Source organism: Haliotis cracherodii, unplaced genomic scaffold (assembly GCF_022045235.1).
Source record: "Haliotis cracherodii isolate W230 unplaced genomic scaffold, xgHalCrac1.p SCAF_12, whole genome shotgun sequence".
NCBI lineage: Eukaryota > Metazoa > Mollusca > Gastropoda > Lepetellida > Haliotidae > Haliotis > Haliotis cracherodii.
Window position 1 is genome coordinate 26,879,052 of NW_027266267.1, and position 13,056 is coordinate 26,892,107.

Consider the following 13,056-nt stretch of genomic DNA (forward strand, 5'->3'; position numbering starts at 1 on the left):
GTGAGTAATAATTTTAATCTAAATATTTTTACAAATTATTTACTGATTAGTAATTAGTTATATTGAAATCTTTTTTCTTTCTTTCTCATCTGTCTACCTCTAATGCATATTTGTGTAAAGCATTTTTGTAATGTTACGTATGCATTTGTACATCATGCTTTTGACTTAATGATTCATATTATTTAACAGTTAAACTTAAAACAGATTCCTTTTTACTAATTCATTTGTAGAGTTTAATACCCAACAGAAATCAGATATAATCCTTCTTCTTTTTGTTGTTGTTGTTGTTGATAAAACATCACTCGTTAAACATTTTACAACGCAAGAAATAGAATACTCGAATTGATGTCATGAAAATTAACTTTGTATGAAATGTAACAAAGTGATGTCTGATACGGCCTATACTTTATTTTGCGAGCTGCGCACAACTTTTGGGTACATGCCATAGCATTGCGATTCCTGGCTGTAGATGTTATAGTCTGTTTCTGCATGATGTATGCATTTGTATGAGAAAAAAAACTTGATTGAGTTTATTATCTTATCATGAGTCCAACGAATTCTCATTGTACATGTACAAATTCAATGTTCCCTTTGTTCCAGGATGTGTGCACCACAAATGGCGTCCCATTGAAGAACCATCGTAATGAAGAGACATCGTGATGTAGTTACCTTTACCTATGTGCTGTTTAATAAAGTCAGACATCGATCGATGTATTCTTATATTGTCTTTTTTTATCTCTTTTTACAAAACAGTTACGATTAATCTTAAGGTTTTTAAAAGGTGATCTAAGCATCGTGTTAGTTAACCCTTGTCATGATAAATTTCTATGACTCAAGATAAAGTTAGAATATTCTGAATTTAGCATGATTAGCTTTTTAAAACCTTAAGATTAATCGTTTGGTGTATTGTGTCCTCTGCCAGTGGTCAGGAAGATAACCCGATGATCAATTCAACGCAAGCTTCACCAAGTACATATTCGCTGGGGAGTCACGTGATCACCTTCTTTACAACGCTCAATGGGCATAGTAATATTTCCATATTTAGTTAGTGTACTATGTACACAGTTGTCGACGCATCTAACAGTAGATCATATTGCTTATATGGTAACAACTGAGGTTTATTTTACAACAGTCCGAATGAGTTGGTATATGTGATACACATAACACCTTGTTTTGTCAGTGTCGCTGTTTTGTGAAATACTAACGTCCAGAGAGCCTCCTGAAATTGAGGTCACAACATGCCATTTATCGTGAGCCTGCTTATGAATGGTTAACCACTGCTCCACTCCGTTGTAGAAAGTTCACATATGGTATGAGTTACTATACACATGTCATGTGATACACGTGAATGGAGAGACAGAATTCACGTACCGCGTATTGAATTTTATCCAATAAATAATGGTCGGTGATTCCAATACAACTGAAACACCCCTCCCGTTTTTTGACAATGAAAACCCAAACTGCGGGCCTAGATGACTGTCCCGACACTGTTAGATGCCCTCACCCAACTGTCTGACTGACATTGAATAACGCAAATATTTTAAACGAATAATTTGTCTAGTCATACGGTTCTAAACTAAACACGCTACGTGGGGTGTGTTCATTCTTAGATTTTTCACATAAGAAACTGGTGTAATTTTATCATATACTTTTCAATAAAGGCATGTTGAATACTAAGAATATCAGGATCTAATTTTGTAAAGGAACAATACTAATTATATGAAAAACACCAATTCGCCTGTGTGAAATTTACAACCATAATCTTTAACTCTGCAAAGTACGAATTTGCAAAATCATTGTGTAATATTTCATGACAGTTTTAACTTTAAACTGAACATGTAACCATTGTTTGCTAGATACATATTAAAATACCGCGATAGCTAGCTAACGGAATGGTCGTTGCCTGATAACTTGAGAGTCAATTTGATAATTATTGGAGATTGATTGAGAGCATGTTCGTGTATGACTATGTTTGATAAGTAAATATATTGCTTGGCAATCGAGTTGTTGACAGTTTAATTTAACTGACCAGTCGTAAAATCAGACTGTCAGACTTGCGACTTAACTAAATATTTACTGAATAAAATATGTTTAAATCATAACTTATGATATGGGTTGTCCCAGAGAAGAGCGCTTAAACAATGATGAATGCTTACATCTTGTGTTTAACTTACCGACATTTATTGGAGGAACTATTCTGCTCACATACGCATTTCCCCAAGAGAACAATGCCATACATTATTTTGACTGCTGGCTTAATGACATCCTGAGTCGATGTGAAGAGATCTGACAGCAATAAGTGACATATCATCGCCCTCATTTTGTGTATGTAAACAGAACAGCACAATATGAACTTAATAAGAATTATTTGATGTCTATTTTTTTGTGAAATTTTACATCCTTATATCAACAAGTACTGCGGACTTTCACATAATATCGAGAATTTGTACGTTCATATGTCAACACCAAGATCGCATGGCTAATTTTTAAGTCAACCAGATAAACAAAATGTATTCTTTAATTTGCCCACAGTTCCTATTCTGTATTGCTGAGGGAGTGCTGAGTTCATATTTATGAAAGTGTTGTGTGAAAAAAATGTGACACATGGGAACCTGTCAGACACGTTTTTGTTTTGTTGGGTTTTTTTTTGGTGGAGGGGCAAGCACGATGTGGTTGTTTGGATGTGGTTTAAGCATAATAGGTATGCAACCCTGCTGTTGACATTCGTGGGGGCATAGCCACAACACCTGCTGCTGTTAATACAAGACGGGATCCAGACTCCAGGGCGTGATGCCTACGGCTAAATGTCCATATGTATGAATGTAGGTTTAATAAAATAACTTTCATCAAGTACAGCTTATTCAACACGGATGGTAAACAATGATTTTATATCACTGAACATTTTCTACAAAGAGTCCATATTTCTTTTCTTTCTAAAGTTACTTTACCGCATCTTGCGACGTCATCAGTGAATAAACAGTGTAGACTTAAACTTCTCCTTGTATATCACTGTCCATCCTTGGAAAATAGAAGACTGCATACATTTAACACGCAAATTGACATCGGGAACCATCTTAATCAAAGACAATGTAGTATGATGGTAAAGCATCTAACCCCTCAGTAACATATCATTGATACAAAGTGATGGGATGTTTACTGCATTGTTTTACTGCAGAACAAACATGCCTTGGGATTTGAGTTTTACTGTAGAACTAAAAGACCTTGGGATTGAAGTTTGCAACTGCAATTAAGTCATGTGGAAGCAAATGTAGATTTCTTCTCCTGTTTCAGTCCCCATATTTGGAAATAGACTGCAACCATTGTGTAACGGAGTGTTCTCGAGGAAAGGTGATTTTTAAAAACACCGGTAAAAAGAAAAATGAGATCTACATTTTATTTATCACAATGAAATTATACATTGAGAAACAAAGAGTCTAACCTTTTCCAAAATTGACGAAAAGCATCAAGAGGTTAACAATGTTGATCAAAAGTAAACATTAGTTTGTCATCAACTATCACAAACAATGTATTTCATGTTATGCATAATTTGTATCAACAACTTGTACATCATCTTTATGGATATACATGTTCATGTGCATTAAAAAGCTTCTAACTTTCTTGATTTAGCGTTCCCGGGCACACCATCAACTGCTTTACGCTTGATAACTAAGGCTTTTACACGCTTTTCTTTTTTGTCTTTCTTTTGTCTGCTTTTCACGAAATGCTTTGGAACGTTTAATTGTCTTAAAAGTTTACGAAATTCCTGGTAACCCTCCGGATGCCGTCTGCTTTGAACACGGGGTGACGTGATGACATAGCGAATCAAGTCCACAATGTTTGAATTATGCAATACATCTCCATTGCTCATCACAACTTGTAAATGTTTATTCAAACTCAATTGCCCACTCAGAATGTTTTCTTTGACGAACAACCACAAAGCCATTAACCTCCCTATTGTCTTCGTAGAGGAAATGTCTCTGATTAACTGGTCAGGAACTTGAAGCATGAGCTTCCTTTCAGTTTGTCCCTCTGTAACAGGCAGTGATGTATCATTGTCAAGTCTATTAGAAATCGCTGTCTGAGGATCCTCCGCCGTCTGATTCACTGTCGTCTGTGGATTCTGTTCTTCTCGGTTGGTCATCAATCTTTGATACGTCTCCCTCGTCAGAAGAACCAAAGGTTTGCTCATGATGAACGTTATCTTCCGACTGTGCTGACGACGAGAGGTATGCTCGATAGGCTCTGATGCAAACCGGGAGAACAGAATGATGTGCGAGTATCAACTCACGTTTTTCACGTCGACTTACTGTCTTGCTGGCCAAGGATCGAATGCACTTCTTGTGACGCGACAGTCGAATTTTATCCTCATTCAATAAGTGTATATTCCCTCTTAAAATGTTGAATAACAGAGTGATAACACCCATAAACTGTTCACGCGATGCATGCGTCAGCAAAGCTTTTCTTTGCTTGGTGTTAGCTTGTTCCAGCATCAGTAGAAAAGTTAAATGTTTCTCCAGTAGTTCACTCATAATGGTGTTTACTGTTTGATTGTCTCGCTCTCAAATGAACAGGTGTTTTATTGCATCCTCCCCCCCCCCAAAAAAAACAAAACAACAACAACAGAGATTTCTTTTTTCTACCCTTCCTTGTTGACCTTGGGTTCTTCGCACACCATGTGGATATAGGTACAGCGAGGGGACAGTCTGAAGTGTTCCGTCATCGGGTCATCTTCTGGTATCCATCGGTGTACGCGAATTTTGCATTTGAAACAGTAGACTCTGTCGTTTTGTCCTGTGTATATAAATCCAGCCTCTGCCATGGATTTTGGAGACTGCTTCATCTGAAGAGGCCAGATAGCGAAGGATTTCAGTCTGTCGCTAAACTTTTCTCCGTACACATCTGTACTGCGCTCTATTATTTCTGCGCAGTCTGTAACTGAATCGACATCAAACCTCCCACATACATCCATCGTGTTTCGAGCCTTAGTTCTGTTCTGTTTGTGAGGTGAAAGCGAAATGAACCAAAAGGGTATAGCACATCTGTACTTCTTAGTCACACATCAACAATGTCATGCGCAATGGTTTGTTTTCTGTTGTTGTTGTTTTTTCCTTACTGTGGTAAGTACACCGTGCACACGTCACCTGGAAATATCCCCGTACGCAAACGTCCGTATTCCTCTTCTGCATAGGGCGACACATCCATAACGAGATACCCATATTTTTTCCTACTCACAGCATCCTGGAAGGAATCCGAAAAATATTTTGCTTGACCCGGAAATATTTGTGATGCTAAAATTTTGTATTCGTGTGCCGATCGTGGGTTGGACAACAGCACGAAGTAATGAGTGTTTAAAGACATGGTTCTGTTACACTCTCCTTTGGGATAGGCCGATTGCTGTATGTTTATGACGGAAATCCCGAGGTGATGGGATAAAGTACTGTAGAGACGTAAGAATAACTGATTTTTACACACTTGCTCCATATAATCATCGACGACCAGCAAACAGTTCTTGTCAGACTCCAATGAATACGATTTTAGTTCATCTTCTGTTGGTAGAGAATCCCGAAATCGAATGTTGTTGTTGACAGATCTCTCTATGTCACTGTACACATCTTGCCAAACAGCGTAACAGTAAATAATGAGGTTTGGTGCTGGGTCGAACATGCTATTGACTTCTTTTAGCAGTTGTGCAACCCAAAATGTTTTACCGCTCGATGACCCGCCCACCACTGATATGGTAGTAGGGGTTTGAAAAGGCAACAGACATTTCAATTCTTCTTCCATGGTGATGATGTGTCTTGGTCACTCTTTACCATAGAACTGTTTTTGATAGACTACTCACGTAGGTATTTATACACAACATGACACAATGAGGACTAAAACTGATGTTTTATTGACTTCTACCACAGCATATAGACATGAAACAAAGCATTTCACTAACTACATGCCCATTTCATATGATTATCTCGTACATGACTCATGAATATGGCGTGAACAGGAATCTGTACAATATTTAAAATAGCGACAAACAAATGCGGAAACGTATTCATCGTTGATTAAATGATCATTTGTATCGAACTGCTGTACAATATCATCCATGCGTAAATTGGATTTTAATTTACATAACAGATAATACAATGTAAAAAATCCGCATGTATCAGAGTTTGAAGATTGTAATTGCTTTCTATTGCGAGTGTAAGAGGAGCTATTCTCAGACTTCAAATAGTGATCGAATACTTTATCCACGGGTCGTTCTGATAAAGAATCAAACATTTCTGCTTTATTCCCTTTGAAATACATGGCAATCCAGTGACGACCTTCTCGTGTGCTAGTCTCTGTGTTGACAATGAGTCCCACACCTTTGGCACGTTGGCCAGGTGTCAGAGTGGGCAAAGTATCTTTGGCAAAAACACCTATGACATGAGATTGTAAACTCGGGTCACACCGTATGGCGCACCAAAGCTGAGAGGCTTTCATATTGTCTCTGCTTTTTTCTTTTGGATGAATTGAAAGTTACTTGACAAACACGTTGCGAGCCTGGTCGATTTTGATGATGGAATTCCTCTGAGTCAAGACGACGCAACTCAGCATTGTGATGAGTGGCCTTTTGAATTCAAGTTCGAGCCTCACACTTCCAGATTTCACCAGGTTCAGGTACTCCGAATCTGCACACATTTTATCAATGTCGAAGACGAACAAGGCATTCCCCAAGAGAAATTCACTTCTGGTGATAGCGTTTCCCTTGTTTTCCTTCCACAGACCCATGCCGTCTAGCATGTTAACGTAACAGGCGACATCATCTGATTCGGTGGGTTGACCTGGAACACTGACCCCATCGATGTACAACGTCATCTTTTTAAGCATGGACGACTTAAAATTAAATGGGTTGCCTGTATAGCTGCCATTTAGACTCGAACTGTCCACCAATCCGACGACGTATCTGTTGGCCACGGGGTTAGAGACGTTGTCTATGCAGTGAGTCTGCTGCGTGGTGGGGATGCTGGTGACCTTGACCTCATTTTTTGTATACGGGTAGAGAGCGTTCGTCTTTTCGAACAGCGTGTTGTGAGCCAAGATCAGGGCGGGGTTGACTTTGACTTTGCACACCTGCAGGTAGGCATCCAAGATCTGAACTTTGAATTCGTGCTCGGTCACGCTGCTCATCAAGCAGAATTTAGGATTCGATCTGTACATCTTCAATGTCAGGTCCACCTCGTTCAGGAGGTACCGGTTCATGTCGAAGATATCTTCGTAGATGGGTCCCGACATGGTCAGTACTTTGCTGTCCGCTATGTAGGAGGCTCTCGATGACATTCCGCCATTGATAGATCCAGTGACGTCGCTGCTCTCCAGGTCGGAGTTTTGTTCGGCTACATCCTTGTAGAACAGCTGAGCTGTCAACTGAGTGGTCTTTGCCTCGGCTCCGTACTCCAACAGGGTCTTCATCATACTTTTGTAAGCGTAATGGTTGTTGGTGGAAGACACGAGCTGATTCTGCAGGTAGACCGTGACTTGAGAAAAGAGCGACTGCAAAAACAGGTTCACGGGGGCCACGTTTTCATCTTCTGCTAATGCTGTACCGTCCGTTTGAGTGACTTTGACATTGAGGTGCAGACGGGTGCGCTTCAGATCGACGTAGTCGCCTCCGGAATTGGACAAGTGAAATTCCAAAGGCGTGGAATCGTTGATTTGGCTCAGAGGACGCACGTTGACGAAGTAATGTTTCTGAACGCTGGTTTGATAGGGAGGCAGAGTGAAGAGATTTAACGATTCGGGAACCAGTTCCTCGAATTCTTTGTCGTTCAACAGGGCCATGATTTAACTAAAGATGTCGTTTTCTTTCACTGGGGTACACTTGAGCACTTTAGCCGTCTTGGAAGGTGCGTTGATGTTGTCAGTTCGACGTATCTTCTTGGTTGTGACGCACTTAGCCCCCGCCTTGCGTTTTAAAGCCTTTTCTCTTTTGCCGTGTGCTTCTGCTCTCTCTACTTCGCTTTGGGATTCGGATGTCATTTGGAGAGTGACCTTAGTTGGAGGATCTGCCTTTTGTTGTTGTGTTGCTTTTGTTGTTGTGTTGCCTGTCGATGAACTGGAATCACCATCCTTTGCATCTTCCCATTAACCAGTCTGGAGGATGACCTTGTCGTGTGTTTGTCAAAGTAATGTTTAAACTTGGCGTAGTCGGGGAAATACAATGGGCGCGAAGAATCCATGTTTACTCCACAAAAGGATAACGTCTTAAGTGAAGTGTGGCGTAGGTCTCTTCCGTTAAGAATGACGGTGTAGAGGTACTCCCCGACTTAAATACAGCTCAATGTTGTCGGTTTCTTTTAATTTGACACGAATGGTAAATTCACTACCAAACGTATAGGTAGGCCCCTGTCTCAGATCGATGCGTCTCAATAAGGCCAGTTGAGTTTCCCCTACCAACGAGCTGTCACATAAGTTACATAACACGTCCACGTAGGGGTCACCACTGGGGATTTTTTTCGGATTCAGCTTTCCAAAATTGAGCTCGACTAAAGACAACACCCAGAATCCATCAAAGACTAACCTTTGATTTAATTTGACTCGAAAATGATAGGGTGAATTCTCAGGAAAGGAGGTTGTTTTGGAGTCTGAGCTTTTGAGAAAAATGTACTTTTCCATCATCAGAGGTCTTTCAGTTGCTCTCTTCTACGTAGGAATCAAAGGAACTGGGCCACCCTAACCAACGCACTAGAACATGGGTCTTGCCTTTCACCTTTTTTCTTTTCAGAATTTTGTCGACTTGCCACAGCACATCACCCTCTTTCTCGACCTTCTGTAGTTCGTTCGCGAAAAGGGGGCACGGGTGGCCCAGTCGTCTAAGGCGCCGCGATTCGCTGTGCAGAGTTGCGTCCCTTGGGCACGCCAGAAACCTATGATTGTGGGTTCGAATCCCGGTTCGCCCCGATTATGTTTCTAGGTTTGTCAGCACCATACCCGTGCTCGTGGGTTTCACTGAAGTGGTAAACGTCTGAGACCTGCATCACTTCAGGCTTTCCTCCCACATTAAGCTGACACGCCGTGATATAACTGGAATAATGTTAAAAGCGGCGTTAAACCCAACTCACTCACTCACTCACTCGTTCGCGTAAAAGCTACCTATCAAGGGTTCGTCGTGGAAATCTTTCAGCTTGTACTGAGGGAACGTTTGCTTCTTGTAACGTCGAGCCACTTTAAACAGTTCTTCCGTCCACTTGAGATCGAGTTCCTTGGTGAAAGGTTTCCTGAGGTATGAGATGCGAACCAGGTCGCCCACTTTAAATAAGTATTTCTTGATGTTGGGTTTGACTTTTCTCAGAGGTTCCAGATAAAGGTGATCCCACACTTTCACTTCGTTGGTTTTATCGACATCTGCAGGAGAGAGATGAGGGAGAGACGAATGAAGGGTGTGATTATAATTGGATACTAAATCCGCCAGAACGTCCAGATAACGTTTGGTGTTATTGTGGGTCATGTAACTGGTGATCAGTGATTTCAGTGTTCTGTTAAAACGTTCAACGTAATTACTTTTGATGTTTTCATTGCGAGCTATGGTAAGTTTTATCTTTTGTTTTTCTAAAAACGTCTTGAACGTCCCCTTAAATTCGCTTCCGCCATCTACTCTCACCTTTCCGGGACGTCGCTGTTCGAGGATTTGTTTGAAAGCTTTCAAGACGGTTTCGGGTTTCTTATTGTCTAACGGAAGGGCGAATGCAAAGCGGCTCAATATGTCGATGGCCACCAGCAAGTATCTCACACCATCGTTCCACTTCGTAAACCTAGACAGGTCGGCCAAATCCACGTCAAACATTTCGTAGATAGAATTCACTCTGACTTTCATTCGTTTGAAACGGTATCTGACGGATTTGTGTAAACTGTAAGCATCTTGATTGTTGACAAACCGTCTGACACTGCTTGCTGGAACTTTCAATTGACCTTTTAACACCTTTTTGAGTTTACTCGGACCCAAAAATGCGCCCGGATTTCTGGGAGTGAAATAATAATCTTCTAGTACTTTGTCAGAAGTTATCTCTCTAGAGCTCATCGTGTAATGATAGAATATAATGGATGATGTTTCGTTTTATATCGTTGTTGTGCGTCTGTGTGTGTCTGTTCGCAGGTACCAGGCCGAAGCTCGCAGGTGTCACTGCATCACATAACCACATTAGTGATGCAGGCTTTTCCTCCTGCAGCCGTAAACCCTGCCGCCATGGTATAACGGAAAACAATTGTTGAAAACAGCATTAAACCCTAACTCACTCACTCACTCGGTCATTATGTGTGACTGAAGATGAAATACAAACAAAATACAAATTTTCAACATTGATTTTTATTATCAATATCATAATTAAAATAAACAAACAAAACATTCATTCAATTAGTCCCAAGAAAAAACATTTCACATTCTTTTGTCTAACTTTAACATTTTCTCGACGCGTTCTTTCAATCCCTCCTTCCATTGAGACGTTTTAAATTGAGAGTCACGATAGTCCTTGCATCAATACGGGACCAAGTTAAAGTCCCTCACATCTCGAAAACTTGGGTCTTCTAGCAGCAGTTTTATCCAGCTCTCGTGCACCTCTCCATCGTCTACGTCGGATAATGTCATGTTAAAGTATTTCTCCACCAGTTGTTGTTCAGACATATCGCAGGTGTGGTCCCGTTCACCTTCTGCATCGAACATGCACCCGAAACACAATTCACGAGACAGTAGTTTGATCATCTTGGTGAGTTGAAGACAGTAGCATAAAGTCAACAAGTTTTCAACGAGTTTCATCGTCTCCGCCATGGCGACCTCGTCCGCGGAGAGTGCCCAGCAAGATTTTTTTATAATCACTCGCTTAGTGACGTTGAAATCGTCTCGAAACTTGCGCTTGGCGTTTTTCACGCATTCGTCTCGACTTGGAAACCATTCGTGAGATTGGTGAATGACCGCCTCGTTTAGGGTGTGTGGCATTTTCATGACCTGCTTCCAGGAATAGAAAGTAGATTTGTCTTTTCTTCCCACTCTGTTTAAAGATAGAATGACTAAATTTAGAATTTCTGTGACAGCTCTTTGTTATTATTTTTTTTTACTTAAACAAACCAAAAAGTGACAAATACCACCATTAACAAATTAAAAGGCAATAGCTATGTCAAGTGAATACTAATACTATGATAAACAACTTAAAAGACATTAGCTATGTAAATTGTAAATTAAAATGGAGTGAACACTAACCTTTCTGCCATGATACAGTAACTGTGTTTTTCTGAAACAACTCGAGTCTCTGAATGTACAGGAAGAAATGCGTGTGATTTAAGCGCAATGATGAGCATGACACTATTCTATTATTTCAAATTCATTGGTTGGTTGGTTGGTTGGTTGATCACGTGTTCATTAAAACCTTTGATGATTGGATCTACATGAAAATCATTTCATTGGGTGTTTATGTAGTATATTTATTGGTTTAATCATATTCAAACTCTCTCTGATAACCATTCTGTTATCTCTTGTTCATAATATATTCAACAAAGAAAGAAACACACATGAAAAGAACACATTATTCTTTTTATCTAACTTTTATTCACACTAAGTAACAGACATATTATCTATTTATGATATGTAAATGAATACTTTCATGATCTCATCATATGATCTCAATCAATTTGGCCTCCAATCGTTCCTTCCTACTGGAAGTTAAAAAATGTCTGTTCAAGTCATCAACATTCTCATAAGGCAGGTTTTGAATGTCCAGGAAGTCAACTCCAGAAGAATTCTTTTGTGTCCTCGCCTCTTCAAGGATGTCGCCATGGGACACAGCTTCTAAAGCATCGTCAAAGTACATCATCACACGTTCATCCGGCTCGATCATCAAACACTGATGATGGCGTTGCGATGGGTGATTTATCTCAGACCCATAACAGTTACTATTGCACAATTCATTCACTATATGACACGTAAGCGGTCCAAGTAAAGCTTTTCAAGGACCATTTCAAATTGTTCTCTGTTTGATCGAAGATTCTGATTTGGTTCGGGAATACTCACTTCCCGGACGTTAATAGTGAAAGGTCCTGTTAATATATCCGCTGATGTGCTATTCCGTTGATGATGTGTTCTCAGGGTTCTCTCCAGAGATCGACATCCAGCAACATAAGCAGCAAGGCGAGATCGTCTTGATTGTGCCCCATCTCGGATAAGTTCTCCTCTTCCCCCTTTCACCCTGTAGTGGTAGGTAGTTGCTCGTCCACTCATCCTGTTTATAGAAAACACATTTTATTTTAAAAACTTTATATCCTGGACATTTTTTTTTCTGTAACATATTTTGTTACTCTCAAACATATTTCTTGTGTTTTATTTTATTTGTTTTCGTCAAACCAATTTTTTGATTTGTTGATGTCAAACCTATTTGGTTTCTGACATTTATATTTTCTGTCATAAGTGTTTTGTCATACAAGTTTTTTTTGTGGTCAAATTAATGTATCTGTCATTAAGTTTTTTTTCTAGCTTTCATCACTAACTGTTTTTAAAAATTTACTTCACAACATATTTTTCGCAAAAGTTTTTAAAAACAAAACAATAATGAAATGTTTTTTCTACCTTTCACATGTCGAGGAACACTCCAGAGGTTTCATCATTTTGTGGATGTAGTCATTGTTTGCTAGACGATCTCATTTTTTATTTTCTTGGAATATGGGAATGTTAGTTACAAAGTTCTAAATAGGATTGAACCCATAGGGTCGAGATTCGATGCCATCTGTCAGCAAGTATCGCTTATCATCTTGAGGAGTTAAACCCAATTTGGTCACTTTGACTGTCAAGAGTGTGTTATGAATGGATCGAATTTGATGAAATGTTGACATGTTTTGTTGATGTTTAAAAAGACAATCTTTAAACATCTGGTGACGGAGATGTTTTTTGACAAAAGCTTTCTGCACACCTTTAGCAGTGCGTTTCTCAACCCTTTCACCAGGAGTTTTGTCAAAAATAAAACTATAGTTTTTGGGACGAAGTCCGACAAACTCTCTGATGGTTTTGCCACCCACTTCATCTTTCATCAAACCGATGGCCTT

General features: G+C 39.8%; 2 protein-coding genes across 2 annotated transcripts; both read right to left on the minus strand.

Moving 5' to 3' along the window:
• Positions 1 to 4,064: 4,064 nt before the first annotated feature.
• On the minus strand, positions 4,065 to 4,969 carry LOC139457242 (baculoviral IAP repeat-containing protein 7-B-like). Its single transcript, XM_071238653.1, has 2 exons — positions 4,641 to 4,969; positions 4,065 to 4,242 (listed from the first exon to the last, which is right to left on the minus strand). The coding sequence occupies exons 1-2, from the start codon at positions 4,967 to 4,969 to the stop codon at positions 4,065 to 4,067; spliced, it is 507 nt and encodes a 168-aa protein (XP_071094754.1).
• A 1,544-nt stretch (positions 4,970 to 6,513) lies between these two features.
• Positions 6,514 to 7,815, minus strand: LOC139457244 (uncharacterized protein F54H12.2-like). The gene has a single exon (XM_071238654.1). The coding sequence runs from the start codon at positions 7,813 to 7,815 to the stop codon at positions 6,514 to 6,516; it is 1,302 nt and encodes a 433-aa protein (XP_071094755.1).
• Positions 7,816 to 13,056: the final 5,241 nt, after the last annotated feature.